We start from the raw sequence: 25,017 nt of genomic DNA, 5'->3' as shown, positions 1-25,017 counted from the left end.
TGAGAACCCCAGAGAACTGTTATTAGGGAAATTTGGCCAAGTGTTCTTAATCCATCTCAGGTCAGCTGGGAGAAGAGTATTGAGCTTCATTTAGAGCAGTCATTTGGAAAAGGCAGTGGCACCCCACTCCAGTACTCTTGCCTGGAAAGTCCCATGGGCGGAGGAGCCTGGTAGGCTGCAGTCCATGGGGTCACGAAGAGTCAGACACGACTGAGCAGCTTCACTTTCACTTTTCACTTTCATGCACTGGAGAAGGAAATGGCAACCCAGTTCAGTGTTCTTGCCTGGAGAATCCCAGGGACGGGGGAGCCTGGTGGGCTGCCGTGTATGGGGTCGCACAGAGTCGGACACAACTGAAGCGACTTAGCAGCAGCAGCAGCAGAGCAGTCATTCTCAAACTCAAGGTTGTATCAGAATCACATGGAGAGCTTATTAAAACAGACTGCTAGGTACCACCTCAAGAGTTTCTGATACAACAGGTCTACCATGGGTCCCAAGATTTGGCATTTCTAACAGGTTCACAAGGGATGCTCATGCAGCTGGTCTGGGGACCTCACTTTGGGAACAACTGGTTTAAAGGATTTCTTCTCCTGCAGGTGGGGATGCCTCCATCATTCCAATGCTTGAGTTTGAAGATCAGCCTTGCTGTCCTGTCAGTAGGGATTGGGCCAGTAACCCATCAGTAGAAACTAGTGATAACCTAGAAGCTCCTGAAGATAAAAGGAAATGTGAAGACCCAGAAAGTCCTGTGGCTAAAAAAATGAGGCTGGAGCCCAGGACTCCTGGTGGTACAGCTCACCGTCAGAGTTTTGGCAGTCAGGAAAAGGGCCCAAATCCACCAAATGTCAGTGGCTCTAATCTCACAGCAGAGGAACTGGCCAGTGTCACTGGAATGAGCCCTAGTGGTGCCCAAGTGGTGGATGTTTATAGAACCGGAGCCAAGTGTGTGCCTGGAGAAGCTGGAGACTCAAGGAAGCCTGGTGCTGCGTATCACCAGGTGGGGCTGCTCCGAGTGAAGCCAGGCCGGGGGGACAGGACTTGTTCCATGTCCTGCAGCGACAAGCTGGCACGGTGGAACATCCTCGGATGCCAGGGGGCACTGCTGATGCACTTCCTAGAAGAACCCATCTACCTGTCAGCTGTGGTCATTGGAAAGTGCCCCTATAGCCAGGAGGCCATGCGGAGAGCACTGATCGGGAGGTGAGAGGGCAGGGGGGCCGTCTTGCCAAGAAACGGTCTAGGGCTATGTCCATGGGGCCTTGAACGCGGGTACAGACGTAGAAAAAGTTAGGGTTTGTCCTAAGGGAGTGACTAAGAACCGCTCAAACGTTCATTTTGTGTACACTAATTAAGAAAAGAAAAACCACAGAAGTGTCCAGCTATGGAAGATTGTGATTGTTTTTTACAACTAATACTGATGAGGATTAAACATGGAAAAATGCTCATAATGTTTAAAGAGCAATTTAGAAGGTAAGATGAGTTCATTTCAGTCTTTTCAGTCAGTATATTATGTCCATAGGAAAAAAAATTATAGAAAGATATATACCAAGAAAGGTATTAGTATGATTACCTCTGAGTTGTGGTTTTATGGGTGTTTTTTTTTTCTTCTTTATGATTACTTTTTTTTTTTTGCAGTGCACAGTTTGCTATTGTTATGTTTAAGAACACTCAAACAGTAGTGTTAATTTTTAAAAAGAAAAAAGATGAAGGATGACCACCCAAGTGCAATCTCCTTAAAGAAGGGCGGCCACGCCTGATTCCTGCTGTAGTACCGAGGGCAGAATATGGCCAGGGCCCGGGGAAACCTGGGCGCTCTTGTCAAATGCACTCCCCTAAAGCCAGCTCTTGGGAGCAGTGCCAGAATATGACCCACTAATCCCACTCCCAGGTACATACCCAAAAGGAATGAGGACATGCATCTGCATAAACGCTGTGCATGAGTGTTCAGAGCAACGTTAGTCATAATACCTAAAAGTGAAACAACCCAAATATCCATCAGCTGCTCAAACGGATCAATCAAAGATGGTAGCTCCCTATAGTGGGATGTTAGTCAGCCTCAAAAAGGGATGGAGTCTGATACATGTCACAGCAGGGATGAACCTTGAAAACCTTATGCCAAGTGGAAGAAGCCACACATATGATTTCATGGACTGAAATGTCCGAAGTAGGCAAATCCAGAGAAGGTACATTCATGGGTGCCAGGGGCTGGAGAAGGAGACAGGGAGTTACTGCTGTTAGGGAGTGACGGATTTCTCTCGGGCTGATGGAAATGTTAGATTTTGGTGCTTGCTGCACAACTCTGTGACCAAAAGCACTGAATTATAACTTGAAATGGGTGAGTTTTATGGTATATAAACTTATACCAATAAAGATGCTAAGGGGGAAAAAGGCAATCCTAGGCACGGTGCCCGAGGCATTTTCTCTGTTTTCCATGTTTTCTTGATTCTGAGACTATAAGTTGCTGTCTACTCAGCTCTAGACCCACTTCATGCTGGCATCTACTTTGTGTAAAATAGAAAAAAGTGAAGTTTTATATTACAGAATAATTACGGTTTCTGGTATATTTGAATGACTCCTTAGGAAGCTACTGCCAACAGGTTAATATTTTTGCTTAACGTCTTCAAATCTATCAAACCCATTACCAGGAGTAGAGTCTGGTGCTGCTGAAGCCCCTGAGGGACGGTGCTAAGCTCATAGCTTCACTTCAGTGACAGAAGTGGCTTTCCCTCACTCGTAAGGCTCGGAGGCTCTAGGTTCTGTTCTGCCAGTACCGCCTATACCATCCCCGTAAAGAAATACACAGACGCACACACCTTCTAAAGCTTTGGCCTCTTGCTGAGACATGGGGGTGATGTGGTGCTCAGCCCTAGATATTCTCTCTATCGAGGAGTGAGCCAAATTTCATGCATTTTCCCTCACATTTAGGTGTCAGAACGTCTCAGCTCTACCAGAAGGCTTTGGAGTTCAAGAAGTGAAAATACAGCAGTCAGATTTACTGTTTGGACAGAGCCGCTGTGCAGTGCAGACGAGAAAGGCTGACAGCCCAGGCCGACTTGTTCCTTGTGGGGCAGGTGAGGGGTCCAGGTTCCACTTGCACTGTCCCCAGGCTGTAGAGTGGCCTGGGAGACTCTCCATCCTCCCAGCCTGGGGTAGCACTTTCCCACACAAGTTGTCAATAACATGGGCTCAGGAGACACCCACAGTGGGTCAGGATCGTGCTGTGTGACCCTGGGCAACTTGTTCTCTCTTAGCCTCAGTTTCTTCATCTTCAGATAAGAATTTGTCATTTATTTGTCAGGGTTGTTATGAGGAATAAATGAGAGATTTTTTTCATGCATGTGCTGCATGTCCAGCATACAGTAAGTGTTTTAACGATTGTCAGCCCTGATGGTGATGATGATGGAGAATCATGAGCTACTTCATACTCTTGTACTCCGGAGGGCAGGCGTCAGAGTGACAGCCACTGTCTCTGACATCATATCTAACTGTCATGGGTCTGCAGCGGTAGGGAAATATTCTTACTGAAATACCTCTGACATTTACGGAAAACTGAACACCTTTAACCCCAGAATCGTACCTTTTCCTAGCCATCAGCTGGAGTGCAGTGCCTGAGCAGCCCCTGGATGTCACCGCCAATGGATTTCCCCAGGGGACAACAAAGAAAGGAATCGGACGCCTCCAGGCCAGGTACAGAATACTGGGGCAGGCGGTGGTGGCAGTGTGTTCACACCTCACCACCCTCCGATTCCAGCACATTTCCACCCCCACACCCACGAGCAGTCCCTGCCCTCCCGTTCTGTCGCCCTTGGGGCCCGCAGGTCTACTTTCTGTTTTTATGGATTTACCTGTACTAGACGTTTCTCTGCACAAAATCATACAGTATGCAGCTTCTTTCGCTTAACATGAGGTTTTCAGGCTTCATCCGTGTCGTATCACGTGTCACGCCTTCATTCCCTTATTCCGTCGTACGGAGACACCAGTTTAGAGGGGGCGCTGGTGTTTTTAATTTTTATTTTTGGGCTGCACAACTTGTAAGATCTCAGTTCCCTGACTGGGGATCAAACCCTTGCCCCTGTAATGAAAGTGCAGAGTCCCAACCGCCAGACCACCAGGGAATTCCCTGGGTATACCAGGTTTTTAATCTGGTTCATTGATGGTTATTTTACTTTGGGGGTATATGAATAATAACTCTGCTCTGAACATTCAGAATGCAAGCTTTTGGGTGGACATTTGTTTTCAATTCTCTTGCGTATACTTGGAGTGGGATTGCTGGGTCATGGGATAACTTTATGTTTAACTTTTGAGGAACTGCCAGACTGTTTTACATAATAGCTGCAACATTTTAGATTTCCATCAGCAGTCTATGAGAATTTCATTTATCCCACATCCTTTCCAACACTTGTTTTTATCTGTCTTTTATTGTAACCATTGAATGTGAAGTTCTGTTTCATTGTGGATTTGATTTGCATTTCTCTAGTAACTAATGATGAGCATCTTTTCCTGTATAACCAATTGTATATCTTCTTTAAAGAAATATCTATTCAGATCTTTTGCCCACTTTTAAAATCAGTTCATCTTTTTATTGTTCATTTGCAAGATTTCCTTGTATATTCTGGGTATGAACCCTTTATCAGATATATATTTCAAATATTTTCTCTAATTCTGTGGATTGTCTTTCGTTTTTTTAAAGTGTACTTTAAAGCAGAAAAGTTTTCTATCTTGAGGAAGTCCATCTTATCTATTTTTTTATTTCATGGTTTGCGCTTTTAGTGTCATATGTAAAAATCTGTAGTCTAATCCAAGGCCACAGATATTTACCTTGTATTTTCTTCTCATAGCTTTAGCGTTTATGTTTAGGACTTTAATCTATTCTGATTTCGTTTTTATAAGGTATGAGGTAGGAATCCACCTTTATTCTTTTGTATGTGGATGTCCTTGTCCCAGCATCATTTCTTGGAAAGGCTATTCTTTCCTCTTGTTGTTCAGTTGCTCAGTCGTGTCTGACTCTTTGCAACGCCATGGACTGTAGCACGCCTGGCTTCCCTGTCCTTCATCATCTCCCAGAGCTTGCTCAAAGTCGTGTCCATCAAGTCGGTGATGCCATCCATCCATCTCATCCTCTGTCATCCCCTTCTCCTCCTGCCTTCTATCTTTCTCAGCACCAGGGTTGTTTCCAGTGAATCAGCTTTTCCCATCAGGTGGCCAAAGTATTGGAGCTTCAGCTTCAGTAGCAGTCCTTCCAATGAATATTCAGGGTTGATTTTTTTAGGATTGACTGGTTGGATCTCCTTGCAGTCCAGGGGACTCTCAGGAGTCATCTCTAACACCACAGTCTGAAAGCATCAATTCTTCAGCCTTCTTCTTTGCCCTGGAAAATTTTGAAAAGAACACTTTCTTGGGTCTTACCACAAGAAATTCTGGTTTAGTAGAACAAGGCTGGAACCCAAGAGCCATTTATGAAGCTTCACAGTGATTAGACTGGCAAGAAGAGTGCCATAAATACAAGACTTTGCATCTTCAAATCGACTTTTGTTGACATGTGGAGCATGTGCTCTGCTGGACATGAGACTTGGGTATCATGCCTGTGTGTTTGGAGGTTCATGTATCTGCCTTATTGGTTCTTCTTTTGTTAACTGTTCATCTTGGACACTCTGCTTTTCACTCCCAGTGAACCACAGAGGGTGTGCAGTAACCCAGGGGTGCACGAGGCTGTGGGCTAGTAGCCTCTCCAGCAAGGTCTTTCTGTTCGTCTGGACTGAGCTGCTGCTGAACGACTGTTGTCAGACTCCCACAGTTTGAAAGTAGTTCTTTTCACTTTAAGTGGCTCTTCCATGTCTTTTTTATGCCCCTTATAAGGAGTTGTATTGTAATGAAAGTTCACAGGTGGACTTGTTTCTTTTCTTTTTGACATGCTCATTTGTCTCCCTCAACGGAAACAATAATAACAACTTACATCCTTTCAGACTTAAAAAAAAAAAAAAAGTATTTTTCTTCACAAACACTAACAAGGCTTCAGACTCCTGTTCAAGAGATCTGGCCTGTCTCTTAGTGGCCTAAGCTATTGAATCAAGTAGTATTTACAAAATTTTTGTTGTTGTTTTGTTTTTAGGGATAGAGATTTTTTTGCAGTTTTTCTCAAGGACCTCCCAGCTTCAGGCCAAGGTCTGCATCTCTCAGGGGATCAGCCCTTAACCACAGACCAGGATGTGTGAGCAGAGCAGGTCAGGAGGGACAGGGAGCACACTTCCTGCTGAGTTCTGCCTTTGCAGGCAGTGACAGACTAGCCGCACCCCATGCTAGCCCCACCCACCTGCCTGTGGCTTCAGTTTGTTGCTTTGCTGAGGTCTAAATGCTCTTAACTGTGAACCCATACCATCTTTTACCTTAAAAACTTGCCTTACCACTGCTTTCTGGCTCAAAATTACCATCTTTTCTCCAGATTCCTAAAGTGCTCTTTTCCAACTTGTCCCAATATGTTGTTGTTTTCTGTGTGATTGGGAATGCCCCTGTTCTCACCCTGGCTCTGTCTCTAGTTACCCAGGTGTCTTTGGACAAGTCCGTTAGCCCTCTGGGCCTCAGTTCAGTTCAGTCGCTCAGTCTTGTCCGACCCTTTGTGACCCCATGGACTCCAGCACGCCAGGCTTTTCTGTCCTGCACCAACTCCCGGAGCTTGCTCAAACTCTTGTCCATCAAGTCAGTGATGCCATCCAACCATCTCATCCTCTGTCATCCCCTTCTCCTGCGTTCAGTCTTTCTCAGCATCAGGGTCTTTTCCAGTGAGTCAGTTGTTCTCATCAGGTGGCCAGAGTATTGGAGTTTCAGCTTCAGTATCCTTCCAGTGAATATTCAGGACTGATCTCCTTTAGGATGGACTGGTTGGATCTCCTTGCAGTCCAAGGGGCTCTCCAGAGCCTTCTCCAACACCATAGTTCAAAAGCATCAATTCTTCAGCACTCAGCTCTCTTTATGGTCCAACTCTGACATCCAGACATGACTACTGGAAAAACCATAGCCTTGACTAGACGGACCTCTGTTGGCAAAGTGGTGTCTCAGTGTGTAGTAATGTCTCAGTGTGTTCATATCTGTATGAACCTCGGTGTGTTCATATCTCTAAGACAGATATGGCCTCATTAGACTGAGGCCTCAGCGTTAGGGCCTCAGTATGCTCGCATCTCTAAGCCGAGGATACTGGAGAAGGCAGTCCGAAGCTTCTGTCGTATTGTGGATGTCTCTCCATTTAGGAGGCAGACTTCATGCGGAAGGAAGTTCATGCTGGAAAGAGCAGAAGCTCTGCAGTTCAAGAGACTGATGTTTAATTCCAGGCTCCTTTCCCCTAGTAATTGAGCAAATTACTTTACCTCTCTGAGCCCCAGTTTCCCCAACAGTAAAACAAGGGGTAACTCCGAGTATCTATCACCCAGGAATGTGAAAATTGAGAGAGAGTGCCTCTAACATGGTGCAGGGCTTTCAATAGACATCTTGTTAAGATAAGATGCCCCCTTCAGTCATCAAATGAAGCTGCATGTTACGTTCGAAAGAATCAGTTGCTTTAACTCTAAAGACTGACCACTGCAGGGGAGAGAGGGTTTCCTCACTTTTCATTCCTGAGTGCCCTCCTGGGACTCATTTTAGAATGATCTGGAATACAAACTCAAGACTGGGATGTTAGAAGCATTTAAAATTCTAGTGCAATACTCAAAGGTAGTATTTTTATACCTTTTTAAAATTAATTTGTATTGGAGTACAGTTGTCTTACAATGTTGCGTTTGTTTCTGCTGTGCAGCAAAGTGAATCAGTTATAGATATGCAAGTATTCCCTCTCTTTTGGACTTCCTCCCCGTTTAGGTCGCCACAGAGCGCTGAGGAAAGGTCCCCGCGCTGGACAGCAGGTTCTCACCACTTTATACATTTGTTGTTGTTTAGCTGCTAAGTCATGTCCGACTCTTTTGTGACCGCATGGACTGTAGCCCACCAGGCTCCTCTGTCCTTGGGATTTCCCGGGCAAGAATGCTGGAGTGGGTTGGCATTTCCTTCTCCATTTTTATATCTAGTAGTGTATATACACCAATCCCAGTCTCCCAATTGATTCCACTCCTCCCTTCCCCCTCTTGGTATCCATAAGTTTGTTTTCTCTATATCTGTGTCTTTATTTCTGGTTTGCAGATAAACTCATCTGTACCATTCTTCCAGATTCCATATATAAGCAATATTATGCAATATTTGTTTTTCTCTTTCTGACGTCCTTCACTCTGTATGACAGTTTCTTAGTCCACCCATGTCTCTGCAGATAGCACCATTTCATTCCTTTTTATGGCTGAGTAATACTCCTTTATAAATATTACCACATCTTCATCCATTCCTCTGCTGATGAACGTTTGGAGTGCTTCCACGTCCTAGCTGTTGTGAATAGTGCTGCAGTGAGCACTGGGGTGTGTGTGTCGTTTTGAGTTATGGTTTTCTCTGGCTATATGCCCAGGAGCAGGATTGCTAGATCGTATGGTAGGCCTGCTTTCAGTTTTTTGACTAAACTATTCTCCATAGTGGCTGTATCAGTTTACGTCCCACCAAGAGTATAGGAGGGCTCCCTTTTTTCCACATCCTCTCCAGCATTTATTGCTTGTAGATTTTTTGATGATGGCCTCTCTGATTGGTGGGAGGTGACACCTCATTGTAATTTTGATTTGCATCTCTCTAGTAGTTAATGATGTTGAGCAATTTTTTCATGTGTTTGTTGGCCATCTCTATGATGGCCAGCCAACACTTGAAAAGGTAGTATTTAAGTCTTCGTGTTTATTGCAAACGAGATAATAACAGGAGTCAGATAAAGGACCCGCATTTTCCAGAAGCTTAATTTTACTCTTTGCCCCAAAGTGGCAAATCCTTTTAAATTCTCTTTGCTCTGAAGAGGCGTATCCTCTTTCCATCCCACATGAGCCACCACAGCATCCTGCAGAGATCATTACATGGCTCACTGGATTATAAAAGAGAAGGATAAGAGAGGAAACAGTGTGTCTAAGTGTGTTAGAATAAAGATGGGCCTAGGTTGAATGTGAATGTGTGATCTTCAAAAAAAATTATGTATATATGTATAGCTTTCCTAGCTCTTTGATGTACCAATCAGCAACGTTAACCACCTCACCAGGGAGACGTTAACATCTAAGAAAGTAATCCTCACTGCTAAAAGGAACTAGGGTTTATTGGAACATAGCATCTAGCAGTCACCAAGATGGTTTTGCTCCACAGATGACATTAATGGTTATTGTTAGGTGAGTCTCTTTGACAGAGAAGTTATTAGTGTAGTCACTCTGTTCTGCTGTTGAACAAGTCTTGAGAAAGGTCTTATTTCTCTGGAAGGAGATCTTTTCCAGCAAAGGAGAGATTCCCAATTTATCTTTATAGATATAACACCTAAACATTACTCATGAGGTGACTTAGACCAAAAGCACTCATAAAAGAAAGTACCATTCGGTACCCCAGAGGGAAAAATGTTGAAAACATTTGCAGATCTGTTCTGAAAAAGCTGCTAAGCTCTCTATCACTGATGGCTTCTCACGGTGATGCTAGAGGCCTTGACGTTTCACCACAGTGTTGGTGGTAAACAGAATCTAGCTGACTCCTTCCTGTGAGGTTTAAGCGATGTGTTTCTTTAATGAACCTTGAGTGGATCCCTACTCCGGACTACAGAGCATGGCATGGTTGATTGCTGAGGCTTCTTGTTCTTGTGAATGAAATTCCTTGACATATTTCATTAATGTTCTGTAATTATGTAGCCAGATGTTCTTTCATAGTTGTACATCAGCAGCCACTGGGCTTTAGCAAAAATCTCATGGGCTCTCCTATCAGTATTTCAAAGGGAAACATGAGCATCTGGGACAAGATATTAGCTTATTTTTTGTATTCCTCTTTTGCTGATTCTGGGTGATGTGGGCAGTGGAAATGTTGGCTCTGTAAGACTCTCTAGACTTCCTGAAAATATGTGGTCATGTCACCAAAAACGGTTGCAGACTCTTAAATCTAGAAATGAAATCTTTGATTCTAGGTAAAAGTGAGCATATCAACTTATCTACCTGAAAGCATTCATGCAATAAAGCATAAATAATGTTAGTTTTTAACCGGGTAAAACCAACCATGAAACAGTACTAATTATCTGAAAAAAATTTCTAAATCTTCCCCTTTTTGAGGGTCACGAACTTCTGGCTTTACTCTTAATATGTTTCTGTAAGCTATATAGACTTCATTCTCTCTCTTTTTATGTTTAGGCCTAGAAAGTACAGGGAGCGGCCAGAGACAGCCTCATTTCTTTGTCCTATATGAGATTTTTCCAGGACCATCACTTCGCTGCTAGAATCATTTCTCTCTAAAGTGCCCTGGTTCTGTTACAGAAGAATAACGTTAGCACCTGAAATCCGTGTTCGAAGCATCCACGTATAATTGTTTCTTACAAGTCTTTAAGTGTTGGGTTGATCTAGCTAGTTGGTATGCCAGTGAATGAACCAGGCAAAGTATTATGGGAAGCTGTGAGGCTTGGCTAAAAGTAATTTATTGATTGTCTAATCAGTCAGTATGAATTAGTCAGCATTATTCACACTTAGACTACTGGATGAATAAAAGATTTAACATTACAGTTCCCTTTGGTGACCACCCTTTGGATATATTTTCACTAATATTGAACAGATTATTTTGTTCTTGAGTAGTAATTTTCAGTTATAATGCAATCATATACACGCTTGCCCTGTATTTTAATTCTGTAATTTAAGTTCAGTTTCAGGGGATTGGTATTTCAATCTGACAGTTCTTACTTAATGGCAGCTTTAGCTCCAGCTCCTTATTAGGTCTACCAGCCCACTTATTGAGTGGAAAAAATATGAGCACTTTGAGCTACAGGAATTTCACTTATCTGACATCTTTCTGGTACACCCACCATGACCCAATACATGGTTATGTATAAAGGGCTCTCATACAATACAAGCTCCCTGTCAGAGAAACTCATTTTATTTTCTTTATAGAAAAAGAAACTTACAGTAATTTTATTGAAATCTATGTTTTAAGTGAATACATATCAAACTTAGAATATTTTATATGTATATGTAGGTATGTCTCTTTCTGAGCATTCTGTTCTATTCCATTGGTCTGTTTTTCCCTACACCAAAACCATACTCTTAATTACCATAGCTTTATAATAAGATGATATCTGTTAGGGGAAAAGTCTCCTTGCTTTGTCTTTCGAGAGTGTCTCAGCTTTTCTTAGACTTTAAATCTAAAGATCGGTTTGGGGAGATTTGACATCTTTCATTGTTAAGTCTTCAAACCAGGAATATGGTGTTTATCTCTATATATAATGCTGGTGCCAAATTGGCAGTTGTGCCCCAAATCTAAAATAGTTTTGAAGTTCACTTATTTAGGTCTTCTTATATATATTTCAGTAAAGTTTTATGATTTTTCACATCTTTTATTGGATTTATTTCTTGATGTTGTATTCGTTTTCTGTTGCTGTATAACAAATAACACCCTCACCCCATGGCGGGGTGGGGGAGAACACCTTAGTGGCTGAAAACAACGTTTAACATCATTTTACAGTCTCTGTGGTTCAGGAATTTGGGAGGAGCTTAGCTGGATAATTCTGACTCAGGGGCTCATGAGGTCGCACTCTCTTACGTCAGCCAGCAATGCAGTCATCGGAAGCTTGACTGAGGCTGGAGGATCCAGTTTCCAGTAGCTCTCTCGTGTGACTGCCAGGTCAGAGCTGGCTGGCTGTTGGCAGGAGGCCTCAGTTCCTCTCAACCTGGGTCTCTCCATGATGCTACAGATATTCATCTTTACAGTATGATGGCTGGTTCCCCCCGCACTGAGAGGATGCATCCCAAGAGAGCAGGGCAGAAGCCACAGAGTCTTTTATGAGTAGCCTCAGAAGTCACACTCCAGCCCAATCTTCTAATGGTTAGTGGTGTCAGCCCTGTTCTATGTGGGGTGGCATTGCATAAGGGCTTGAATGCCAGGAGGCAAGAATCACCATTCAGAGATTGCTACCACTGATGCTATTTAAGTCATTTCCTTTATTTCATTTTCTGGTCATTGCTACTGCAATCAATTTCTATTTTGTTTATTTCTCTCACAATAAATGCATCCAGCAACATTGCTAACTCTTACTATTCTACTGATATATGTATTAATTCTTTAAAAAATTTTTAATGTAGACTATCTTTTGCAAATAGTATTTCCTTTCCAAGTTGCCACTCCTTTTCTTTTATTTTTTTTCACACTTACTGTGCTAACCAGAAGTGACAATATCACAGTCATCTCTAAATAATGTCTTCAGTTTTTGCTTTTCAATCTTTATTCCTTTTATTTCTTGTCTTACTAGCCAGACCTTCTGTATAACGTTGGATAAAAGCAGTGATAGCAAGTATCCCTCTATCATTCTTGATTTTAAGAACATGTATCAGCTGTAGGATTTTTATAGAAACCCTTTATGAATTTAAATACTATCTTTCCTAGTCCTAGTTTGCTAAAAGGTTTTATATCACTCAATGGATGTTGAATTGTAACAAATGCATTTTCTGTACATATTTTCCTCAAAGTACTTTTCTCCTTTGGTCTGTTAGTGAGACCCATTAGTTTTTTGGTTGTGGTTTTTGTTTTTTGTTTTTTTTTTCATGTTAAAGCAGCCTACTTCCCTAGAGGTCCGGTGATTAGGACTCTGGCTTCCCTTGTAGCTCAGCTGGTAAAGAATCCGCCTGCAATGCGGGAGACCTGGGTTCGGTCCCTGGATTGGGAAGATCCCCTGGAGGAGGGAAAGGCTACCCACTCCAGTATTCTGGCCTGGAGAATTCCATGGACTGTATAGTCCATGGGGTTGCAAAGAGTCAGACACAGCTGAGCGACTTTCACTTCACTTGACTGCTGTGGGCCTGGGTTCAATCCTGGGTCTGGGAGCTGCTCCACAAGCTATACAGCATAGCACAGCCAAAAACAAAAAGCAAACAAACAAACAAAAAAAGCAGCCTTATGTTCCTGAATGCCGGCAGCCACTCTAACACAGATAAGGCCCAGAGAGAGTGGCGTGTGGGGACTCATATGCCCCTTTAAGCAGTGATGTCTCCAGTAGGCTAGGTCCCAGCCGGGCAAGGGAGCTTTTCAGCAGACTGTACAGTTCCCTGCTTCATATATGCCAGCAATGGCCTCAGTGTCTCAGCTGATGGTACGATTTTCAAGGATGGAGACGGATATGGTATGTAAAATAAGACTATACCTTGTTGGCACACACAACGCTTCCCAGCTTCTAAGCCCATGAATTGTGTATATGAGGGAAAGGAAGGAGGCACATACACTCTCAGCCCCAGCTGTTACAAATGAGCAAAACCAAGAAGACCCAAGTAACTGGTAAGGAATTCACACTGACTTCCTTCACTACTTCAAACTATGACCATCATGAAGCTTGATTCAGAACTGAAGGATTCACCTCCCAAGGACTGTAATCCCCATAGGAGCAATCTAGAGGTCTTCCTCCGGTGCCTGGGCTGAATAGACTTTATAACCACAGTTCGTATAGGGAGCAACACTCAAGTCTCTGAAACAAACCTTTCAATGTCTTGTAAGCAGTGCTACCCAAGGGGCCAGCTCCCTTGAAAGATGGTGGCCAAGTAACAGCTGATGGGTATCCTTGGGGGCAGAATTTAGTAATTCCCTCTGCCTTTAGCCCATTTCAGCCTGTCACCTTGATGATTTCACTGCTGATAATGTTTATGAAATGAGAATCATTTTTGTGTCTCAACCTAATCAGACTCTCTGGACTTTTCTTGCCAAGCATTGGTGAAAACAGGGGCTCAGGACATTCAGACCTAGAAAGATACCATGTGAAGCCCAGTATCTTTGATGGTGGCCTGGTGCATACTAAACACTTAATAAATCCTCTTGGTCTTTTTTCAAACAGATCCCGAATCAGCAAAGTAGAGCTCTTTAGATCATTCCAGAAGCTGCTAAGCAGTATTTCAGAGGACAAGTGGCCAGACTCACTCAGGTGATGCCTTTGACCTACATTTTTCATATTTATGAATGGCTGGACGTTTTGGCAGGAGTGGTGTTTCAGTCGGCCAGTGAGTACTTAGTACTGACCACATGCTCTTCAGTCCCCAGAGCCGCAGCTGCAGACGTGTGTGATCTGAGATGTGATGGATGCATGGTTGGTGGGACAGAGTCACAGAGCCTGCGGGTAGAATTGGGGCCTGCCCGTCCCAGGCCCTCCTTTAGTCCAGCTCCAGATGGAGAGCACTGTGAGAATGTGAGCGCTGAGGTGTCAGTGTGTTCTGTTGGGAATATTGTTCTCTTTTTCTCTTGTTCAATCAGTGGTTGTGAACTAAAGCTCGAGGACTTAAATTAGTTTCCAAACAGGAATGTAGAGACTATAAAACCACTTCATGAGCAGGTGGGTGGGTGGAATTCAGATGCTAACAAGAGTCAGGCCAAATCTCACTGGGTAAGGGCACACTGCCCACAAACTGACCTCACTTCGTAACACCAGCCGCATTCTAGGCGGCCCCAAAGCCACTGAGGTTGCGACTACCCCCTCAGGTTCAATAATTCACTTGGAAAACTCACAGAACTCTGGAAAGCACCGTACTTTGAATGCCTTTTATTGTAAAAGATACAAATAAGGACCAGATAAAAGAAAGGACACATAGGGCAAGGTCTGCAAAGGTATCCAACCTGCTACTTCTGCGTCCCCAGGATGCATCACCCGCCCAGCATGTCACTGTCTGTCACCGACCAGGAACGATGTGATTGAACTCAATCTCCACCTTCTCCTCTCCCCACCCCAGGATGTCAGATATCAGATGACTCAGGGCCCCAGCTTTCTAATCTCATGACTGATCTTTCAGCCACAGCCAGCCCATCCTGAAACTATATCTAGGGCCCACCATGAGTCACCTCATTAAGCAAAAAGTTGAGATCCAAGGGGTCCACCATTAATAACAAAGACACTCCTATCATCAAGGAAGTTCTGAAAGTTTAGAGGTTCCCTCCCAGGAACTGGCAACAAAGATCAGCCAAATTCTTCTTTATACAACAGTGGGGAAGCCAGGGAGTAGCTAGACACTCCATACGAAGAGGCTGCTGCCTGTTTTCAGCATCATGTATCCTGCAGTTGGTGTTGATGCCCTCCAGCCATCCATGGTCAGTTTGCTTGTTTCTTATCTGGAAAAATCAACAAGATTGGAACTGGGTGGGTTGGCATACATTCTATGACTTAAAAACAAATGTGGACTTAGGTGAGGAGAGACTTCGTTTGAAGGCTTTGTTGCAGTAAGAGACAGGGCCTGTTTCAGCAGGCGGAGGACTGATGCAGTAGCAAGAGCATCGCTGTCTTAAGCTCTGTGAGCCTCTCTAAGAGCGGGGCAAAGAAGAAGTTTCGTCTAAGCAAAGTCAGAGCTGGAAATGTGGGAGTGAGGTGAGCAGGCAGTGTGACGGGACCACTGAACAGGAAGTGTCAGTCCTCAGGAGGGGCTGTTAAAAGAAAGGGCTGGTACACCTGCCTATGCTGCCTCAGAAAGGGTGGCTCTAAGTTCGGGGGTCTGCAGGAGGAAGAGACACACAAGTGGTAATTAATATTTGGTCAAATTATCAGGCATTTTGATGAGATTTTGTCAGTGGGTACAAACAGTTCAGCTAATCATTAAGAGACAAAAAACAGGTGTTTGGAGGGTCTGTGTCTGGCCTTGTCACAGGTAAACCAGGGGGGCATCCATGAGTCTAAATCATGAAGAAAGGGGATTCTTTCCAGTCTGCCGTTTCCCACACACAGAAATATAGGAGGGACGTTTCTTAACCATCGCTTGTTTTAGGAACTGAGGGCTCAGGTAAAGTTTAATGTTGTCATGCATGTAGCTCCCATCCATCAACCACCAAAAAGCTATGGGAAATTTATCAAAGGACTAGAATCAGTGTCTGCTACAATTAGCAACTCGGCTCTGTGCTGTAGTGAGTGAAGAAACAACTGGGGTCTCCTAAGATCTTTGCAAAGAACAAAAGAGTAGAAGCAGGGTAAAACCTGACTCAGTGAGCTGCGAGTTTCAGTTTCTTCAGCTATGAGATGACAAGGTCATACATAGTTCAAAGTCGGGGCTGGGTCAAGAAGAGGACTTTGAGAAGCCTGACTCAAGTTTGATCAAAGGAAAGAATCTTTGTCTCAAGAAAATCTTTTTATCTGAGTGTAAGTGTTACAGACATTGCTTAGCACATTAGCCATTCTTCAGCAGTCAGAGACACTGAAGGATTTGGGAAGGGGTGTTGGCTTTCATTACACAGGAGAATATGACTAAGATGAAAGGTACTTTGGGAAAATGCACTTGAGAAGTGTCTAACGGCTCGATTCTACCAGTGAAGATTATAGCCGTGTAGAAAACTTTAAACCAAGTGGTAGATACAGTTATTCTTGTTCATCTGATTCCAGGACCGAAAAAAGAAAAGAAACAAGCAGACTCAGACTAGTACTGTTTATTTTTCCCTGTTTTAACCCCGTGTTGTTTCCTGGTGAATCTCCTCCGAAGGAGCTGAGTCACTCTAGGACAGCTAACAGAGCCCTTCTGTCCCTAAGTCTCTCCTCATAAACCTGTCCAGCCAGTTGCTGAGGTGTCTTTCTGGCCACAGTGGCGAGCTTTCCATTGAAAACGTGTGTGCTTGGTGGTGTGTGTGCATTAGGGCGCAGAAGCTAGCGACGTACCAAGAGTACAAGGAGGCTGCATCCACTTACCAGGAGGCCTGGAGTGCACTCCGGAAGCAGGCGTTTGCATCCTGGATCAGAAATCCCCCAGATTATCACCAGTTTCAGTGAGCAACGGGTGTTTTCCATTCACTCATCCTGGATTACTGTCTTCCTACATGCTGAACAGGCCTTAGATTTTCTTGTGGCTGATCAGGAAAAAAGACTGCCATCTATCAGAGCGATGGATCTCTTCTATGTCAGATGCATGGAATTTTGGACATGAAACAAACTATACTTGATTGAACTATGCTTTCAAACTGTGATGCTGGAGAAGACTCTTGAGAGCCCTTGGACAGCAAAGAGATCAAACCAGTCCATTGTAAATCCTGAATTGTCATTGGAAGGACTGATGCTGAGGCCAAAGCGCCAATGGCCACCTGATGCAAAGAACTGACTCATTAGAAAAGATCCTGATGCTGGGAAAGATTGAAGGTAGAAGGGGAAGAGGGCAACAGGATGAGGTGGTCAGATGGCATCACCAATTCAATGGACATGAACTTGGGCAAATTCTGAGAAATGGTGAGGGACAGGGAGGCCTGGGAAGCTGCAGTCCATGGGATTGCCAAGAGTCGGACACTGCTTGGCAACTGAACAATAACTACTTGATTGAAGTAGCTCTCTGCTAAAAGCATCTTGCTAATGACCTTGGTGTGTGTCCTGTATTTTATTGCTTCTCTAAGAATAGGAATTTGGAGTGTGATACTGTAGAAGTACTCCGCAGTAGCTCCATTTAGTGTGTTCCTCGTTGATTCAGCAAGTATTGGGCTGAGATGATGTTTGAATCTCTGTAAACTTTAGAGCTTCACCTGTCATAATGGACATGTATTTTGTATACCCAGCCTTGCTTCCTTTGAAGAACCACCCTTTTTGCTTTATCCCTGAGACTCGGGTGAAGCGAACTTTCCTCGTTGACTCCAGCAGTGTGAGCCAACCCTGAACAGTCCTGGAACTAATACCAGAGCAATCGGGAAAGATTCCCTCTCTTCTCGTATTGGGAGCTGTGAGCGCCAGGTAACCCGGGACTGCCTGGGGCTGCCTTTGCCCACTGCACAGAGACAGCCAGCTGGAGAACAAGGTGATGAAGGAAACAGCCCAGAGGATGAAGGCTCTCGTGACCTTGTCTGAGTGCCTGAAACTAGTGCTCACTCTGGACTTCAACGATGTGAGATAAATTGCTCTTGTTATTTTGAGTAAGCCCCTTTGACTCTGTTTTCTGTGACTTTCATTGGAAAGAGTTCTGTCCAAAAGGCCAAACAAAAGTCCCTATAGCAACTCAGCAGCACACCTAGAAACCAGGCCTGTTTTTCCTAACATCTAGTATTTAACTCAGAGAAGGTGATGGCACCCCACTCCAGTACTCTTGCCTGGAAAATCCCATGGACGGAGGAGTCTGGTGGGCTGCAGTCCATGGGGTCGCGAAGAGTCGGACACAACTGAGCGACTTCACTTTCACTTTTCACTTTCATGCATTGGAGAAGGAAATGGCAACCCACTCCAGTGTTCTTGCCTGGAGAATCCCAGGGACGGGGGAGCCTGGTGGGCTGCCGTCTATGGAGTCGCACAGAGTTGGACACGACTGAAGTGACTCAGCAGCAGCAGCAGTATTTTAACTCTCAGCCTCTTCACACTCTAATATACTGACTGAAAGTGGAAGTTCTCTGTGTTGGGATTGCTCAAGGACCTTGTTCGTTCTTCAGTATTTCTTTATAGCTTTAAATATTTTTAATAACAGCTTTATTGAGATGTAATTCACATACAAAAAATTCATCCATTTAAAATGTACAGTTTAGTGGTTTTTAGTATATCCACAAAGATGTGCATAGTCACCACAATCGATCTTAGAACATTTGTGTTCTCAATTGGGAGTGGGGGGCGCTGTCTGATCCAGCACAGTGCCCATTAGCAGCCGCTCTTCATATCCCCTCAACACCCCCACTAACCCCAGGGCAAGCAGCAATCTATGTTGTGTCTCTATGGATTTGCCTATTCTGAACTTTTTATATAAAGAAGATCATACAATATGTGGTCTTTTGTGACCGGCTTCTTTCATTTAACATGATGTTCTAAGACTGATAATGTTGTAATGTAATTGGTAACATCATTCAGTACTTTATTCCTGTTTTTGGGATAAAAATTACATTCAGTTCTATGGATATACCACATTTTGTTATCTAATCATCAACTGATGGACTGTTAGGTTATTTCCACTTTTTGGCTATTGTGAATCTTGCTGCTATAAACATTCATGTACAGGTTTGCATGTGAACATATGTTCTTAATATTTTTTTATTGCAGAAATAATACATAAGGTTTCTTTTTTGTTGTTTCTTTCTTTTTTTTTGCCTTTTTATCATTGTAGCTTTTGGCAGGGGGCGGCGGGGGGGGATGTGGCAGGTACCGTGTGGCCTGGGGAATCTTACTTCCCCAATCAGGGATTGAACCCAAGCCATGGCAGTGAAATTGTCAAGTCCTAGCTACTGGACCGCAAGGTAATTCCCCCATAACTTTCTCATATTGAGTTATCTTTGAACCTTTTTCTATGAGGAATCCTTTTAGGTGGGAGCAAAGACAAAAACCTCACTATCAAAGGCCAGACTTCCCACATGCTGCTTTAATCAACCCTTTGCCTGACCTGACCCCAGTGATATGAGAGCAGTTAGGACACCTCAACTGGCAGAAGCTCTTCTTACCCACAGAAGATTATGCATCACTCTTATGAGATCCTATTTTCAAAGATGAAGATTTCTATGAGAATGTGAGGAATTGGTGTCTTTTCTTTCCTAAAATTCATGGTGTTTGTCACATGTGTACAGAATGTAAAACACACCCATCAATTTAGACTTTAGAACAGAGTCTAGGAAACCCCGAAAGCTAGAGACCAGAGGCGTCTTCACTTTGGACTCTGCCTGTTTTGTCAAGAGAGAAAAGGAGAGCTTAGCCCATTCCCTCAGCTTCCCTGGTGGCTCGGAGGTTAAAGCGTCTGCCTCCAATGCAGGAGACCTGGGTTGGAGAATCCCATGGACGGAGGAGCCTGGTAGGCTACAGTCCACGGGGTCGCAGAGTCGGACACGACTGAGCGACTTCACCTTCACCTTCACCTTAGCCCATTCCCTATGTTTTGCTTTAATCTCTTAAAAACCCAAGTTAAGAATCTCACCTATGCCTTAAAATCACATCTCTGCAATATTGGCAGGTTCTCAAACATCATACATTTAGATCGTGTGTTTTTACTGATAACCACTTCCAATTTTTAACTACCTTTTAAAAAGAAACTCCTTATAGAAATTTTTAAATAGACTCAAAAATAGAAAAGCACAGTGGACCTCCATGTACCCATCACCCAGACCAAACATCCATCAGCTTTATGCTGTTGTTATCTGATCTTTTCCCCCCTCCCCTCCAACTTTGTTTTTCTTAGAACATTTTAAACTGAATTCTAGCTATCCTATTCCACCCAATAAAACTAACAGGCATTCTTTAATATCTATTATGCAGGCTGTGTTTAGTTTCCCCTATTGTATCAAAAATGTCTTGACTACTGATTTGTTCAAATTAGAATCCAAACAACACAAAGTGCATTGGGCTGATGTATCTTTTGTGTCACTAAATCTCTAGCAGTTCACTCTCCTTTTTACGTCCTTGACAGATGGGTCATTTGTCTGGTAGACTCTCTCCCATCCAGGATTTGGCTGCTTATTTCCTCCAGGGTTGATAACCGGTTCCTCTCCCCCTCATATTTCCTATAAATCTGTGGTTACATGAGAGGCTTGATTACAGCCGAGTTCAGTTCTCTCCAGGAGATTCTGCATACTTGTGTTACATTATATTAACCTGTGGGAACATGACATCAGGCTGCCCCACTTTCAGTGACTGATCCACCCCCTTCCCCTCCCCCTTTCACAGAATGGTTTTAGCAGCTGTGTCCTGAGGTCCCCAAGACCACCCTCAGACTGAGACAGAAAAAAGCTGTTGTCCTCAGTTACCATTTATTACAGTGCAAGTCAGCAAAGAGAAGGGCGCGTGGGGAAGAGGGTCTGCACGAGCTTCTGGCTGCCCTTGCTGTGCCGACGCTCCTGCTGTCTCTGGCGGGACATCTTTGCCTCGCTCACCCTGGAGAGCCTGCCCCTCCTGGAGCTAGCCAGTCCCAAGCCCGCTTTCCCAGCCCGGCCCTTGCCAGTCCCTTCACACTGATGCCTCTTGCCCACATTTCCTCCTCACCCCCAGTGACTCCTGACCCACCCTGGTGCTTCCACGTGTGGCTCCTCCTGGCATGGCCTGCCCCCTCCTCCTGTATTTCAGAACATTCTCCTGGGGCACTCACACAGCACAATGCTGGGGGGCAGTGATGTTCGACCATATGAGTGAAGTATCACTGCCAACCAGGGAGGCTCACCTGAGCCTTGGGTGCTGACACCCTATGATACACAGGACAACCCCCCACAACAAAGAACTATACCCCACCCAAAATGTCACTATTGCTGAGGTTGAGAAACCTGAACTAGGGATTATAGGCGTTTTTCTGTTTTTGTGTTTGGAGGCGCCCAGAGGCTTGTGAGATCTCAGTTCCGCAACCAGGGATTGAACCTGGGCCACAGCAGTGAAAGTCCCAAATCCTAACCACTGGACCACCAGGGAACTCCCAGATTGTGACTATGTCAAAGTCACTGGAAAAGTTCCTCTCTAGTTACTGTTCCACATCTATACACAGTTAGTTTTGTTTCATTTCCCTTTCAATTTTTAGGGGAATTTTTTACAACAAAAAGTTATACAAAATTTCAAACAATTAAAAAAAAAAGGTACGTTCAGAAAGGTCTTCAATCTTTGTCCCTTGACTTCTGTTTCTGCCCCCAGCAGTAACCATTTTTTTAGTTGGTGATCAGTTCAATTCAGTCACTAAGTCGTGTCCGACTCTTTGCAACCCCATGGACACCAAGCCTACCTGTCCATCACAAACTCCCAGAGTTTACTCAAACTCATGTCCATTGAGTTGGTGATGCCATCCAACCATCTCATCCTCTGTCGTCCCCTTCTCCTGCCTTCAATCTTTACCAGCATCAAGGTCTTTTCACCTGAGTCAGTTCTTCGCATCAGGTGGCCAAAATATTGGAGTTTCAGCTTCAGCATCAGTCCTTCCAATGAATATTTGAGACTGATCTCCTTTAGGATGGACCGGTTGGATCTCCTCGCACTCCAAGGGACTCTCAAGAGTCTTCTCCAACACCACAGTTCAAAAGCATCAATTCTTCAGTGCTCAGCTTTCTTCACAGTCCAACTCTCACTCACATCCATACATGACTACTGGAAAAACCATAGCTTTGACTAGAAGGACCTTTGTTGGCAAAGTAATGTCTCTGTTTTTTAATATGCTGTCTAGGTTAGTCATAACTTTTTTAGTTGGTGATAAACATTTCAAATTCTTTCCTTTTGAAATACTCTGTGAATAGAATATTTTGTATTTTTGCCAGTATATCTTTTGGGTAGATTTCTTAGAGGTGGGATTCACTGTGTCAAAGTGTAAATGAACACAAAAGTTTTCTTTATTTAAATCCATCTTCAAAGTTCTGTTTCTAAATACAAGTGCAAATGAAAAAGCAAAATGTAGAACAGCATTGTAACATTCCATTTCTGTAAAAAAGGATGAAAGTTATATATCTATGTTTTGCTAAACTGTCTCTGAATAGACACATGGGAAACTACTAACACAGACCTGAGGGGAAAGAAAGAGAATTGCTAGGGCCTGAGAGCAGAAAGGAGACTTTTCTCTGAATACATTTTATGTTCGATTATTTTTAAAAATTTAAACCATGTTAATATAGTAACTATTTTTTAAAGTAAATTTTATTTTATTATTTTTTAAATTGTTGGCTGTGCTACGTGGCATATGAGATCTTAGGTCTCCAACCAGAGGTCGAACCTGCACCCCCTGCACTGGCAGTACAGAATCTTCACTGCTGGACCACCAGGGAAGTCCCTAAAGTACATTTTTGAAAATGGAAAAAAAAAAAATTTTAAGTCGTTTAAAACTGTAGAAATACCACAATATACTCAGAAGTGACATTATATAGGGAAGAGGGACTCGGCATGCTTTAGGCAGCTAATTCCACAGAATTCTCTCTTTGCTCACAAAATGTCTTCTGAAATCTGGCTCTTTCAGGGTAGATTACATTTTCAGCATGGCTTTCTCTTGGTTCTGTGTTCACGAGTGGGTGACTATGTGTGCATAACTTTTATTCTCTTTTTCTTTAGAGTTTTAAAAAGTTGGCTTGATTTAAATAATTTTGCATATATATTCCATGTAGTCATTTCTGCCTTAAAGTGTGCAGTTAAATGCCTTGTTTTCTGGAGTTTTTCCGTGCCAAGCATTAGCTCATTGTCTAGGGAGCCAGCCGATGTGGAGAAAATGACCCGTGCTGGCTGCAGCGCCCCGAGGGGGAGAGGCAGGGCCCGCCAGTCCGGTCGCCTCCGTGGCTGGTGGAAGGCTCCCTCCACCTGGACCCGGGCAACACTTTGTGGCTTTCAGGCAACGTTCTGAGCAAGCTTTACCCGAAGTTTGCCAATTTCCGAGACCCAGGTCCCTTGCTGGCAATTCAGATAGCTTAGGACATGTTAGGTTTTTAACGGCCACGTCCTCCTGTGATGATATCTGGGGCAGTCGAGCTGTCAAGAGGAGTCCCCTGAAGCAGCAGGTTCTGGAAACTGGGAAACAGCTTCTAAGCAGAGAGCTAATGCGCATGTGCTCGCTTTCAAGGGCTCAGGCAATTCTTTCCACTGCAACAAAGGCAGCCACTCTGAAGGAACAGTAGGCTACGCAGAGAGCCAAGGAGGCACGTATTTTGGAGAACAAAACTTGATTTTCCAGCCAGGAAGAGATCCTTTTATGCCACATCTTGAAGAATCATATTTAATAGCTAGCCTCCACTTCTTCTAATCGTGAATCCATTTAAACCTAAATATGTCTGTACTGGGGATACAACTGACTTTCTGGAAGAATGTCCAGATGGATCCAAAACAAATCTTAAGCGTACTTGTGGTCCAAGATGAGGAGGAAAATTCTGTAAAGAGACTTTTCAGGTCTGCAGGCAAATTCACACGCATTCATTTTTTATTTCTTGAAACCAGGGCCCGAAAACTAATCAAAGTGGATGGAAGTCACAGCAGGGGTCATTGCTGGGTGCGGGAAGATGGAAGAAGGGAATTGAGTAGAAAAAGACCCAAGGCAACTTCTAGAATGATGGATACATTCCATGTTTCAACCGGAGAGTTGATTACATGGATGTAAACATTTGTCAAAATGTATTAAGCTGTACACTTAAGATCTGTGTATTTTATTACATGGAATCATATTTCAATATAAAAATGTTAAAAAAAAAAAAAAACCTAGTCATTATCCATGACTTGGCATAGTAGAATAAACTTTGGTTTAGATACTGAAGTGTTAATAATTATGTCCTAGTACCAATTCTGTCACTACTTCCTATGTGGATGCAGAGAAAGCATTTAATCTCTGAATTTTAACCTGTCACCTGATCTAGAAAATGAGGCCCCAAGGTTAAGATGTTCAGTTTTTTCAACATTGAGATGAGATTTCTCATAAAAATTCTTAATTGGGTAGACAATGCAGAGAGAAATTTTCTCCAAGAAACTTAACTCATTGACACTGTGAGATATGTATGGCCTCAGTCATGTTGGTAACAAGAGGAATGGTAATAATTTTATCTCAGTAACCCAGGCACTATAGTAACACTGTAATACAATGTAATAACGATGTATTAAAAAGCGAAGACATCACTTTTCTGACAAAGATCCATATAGTCAGGGCTATGGTTCTTCCAGTAGTCATGTACGGATGTGACTATTGGACCATAAAGAAGGCAGAGGGCCAAAGAATTGATGCTTTCAAACTGTGGTGCTGGAGAAGACTCTTGAGAGTCCCTTGGACTGCAAGGAGATCAAACCAATCAATCCTAAAAATCAGCCCTGAATACTCACTGAAACTACTGATGCTGAAGCTGAAACCCCAATACTTGGCCACCTGATGCAAAAAAGACCCTGATGCTGGGAAAGACTGAAGGCAGAAGGAGGAGAGAGTGGCAGAGGATGGGGGGTTAGCTGGCATCTCCAATTCAGTGAACTTCGGCAAACTCCGGGAGATGGTAAGGGACAGGGAGGCCTGGGGTGCTGCAGTCCGTGGGGTCACAAAGAATCAGACAATTGGCCACTGAACAACAACCCCGGCTCTGGATTTGCATGTAGATTTT

At 43.6% G+C, this 25,017-nt stretch overlaps 1 protein-coding gene across 12 annotated transcripts in view; it reads left to right on the top strand.

The window, feature by feature from the left end:
- ADAT1 (adenosine deaminase tRNA specific 1) overlaps nt 1-25,017 on the top strand; it is a 38,236-nt gene that overhangs the window by 10,958 nt on the left and 2,261 nt on the right. For 5 of the 12 annotated variants that reach the window (XM_069549612.1, XM_069549609.1, XM_069549613.1 and 2 more), the window contains 5 exons: nt 597-1,200; nt 2,926-3,071; nt 3,588-3,687; nt 13,931-14,017; nt 16,696-18,780. In XM_069549612.1, coding sequence (XP_069405713.1) covers nt 597-1,200; nt 2,926-3,071; nt 3,588-3,687; nt 13,931-14,017; nt 16,696-16,828 — 1,070 coding nt within the window. In that variant the 3' untranslated portion in view covers nt 16,829-18,780. Of the gene's footprint in view, nt 1-596; nt 1,201-2,925; nt 3,072-3,587; nt 3,688-13,930; nt 14,018-16,695; nt 18,781-25,017 lie in introns of those variants that run through there. The other 7 variants (XM_069549615.1, XM_069549616.1, XM_069549614.1 and 4 more) reach the window with 3 other exon arrangements.

The sequence above is a fragment of the Ovis canadensis genome, chromosome 14 (genome assembly GCF_042477335.2).
Source record: "Ovis canadensis isolate MfBH-ARS-UI-01 breed Bighorn chromosome 14, ARS-UI_OviCan_v2, whole genome shotgun sequence".
NCBI lineage: Eukaryota > Metazoa > Chordata > Mammalia > Artiodactyla > Bovidae > Ovis > Ovis canadensis.
Note: the sequence above shows the minus strand (reverse complement) of the source record. Positions and strands in the feature narration are given on the sequence as shown.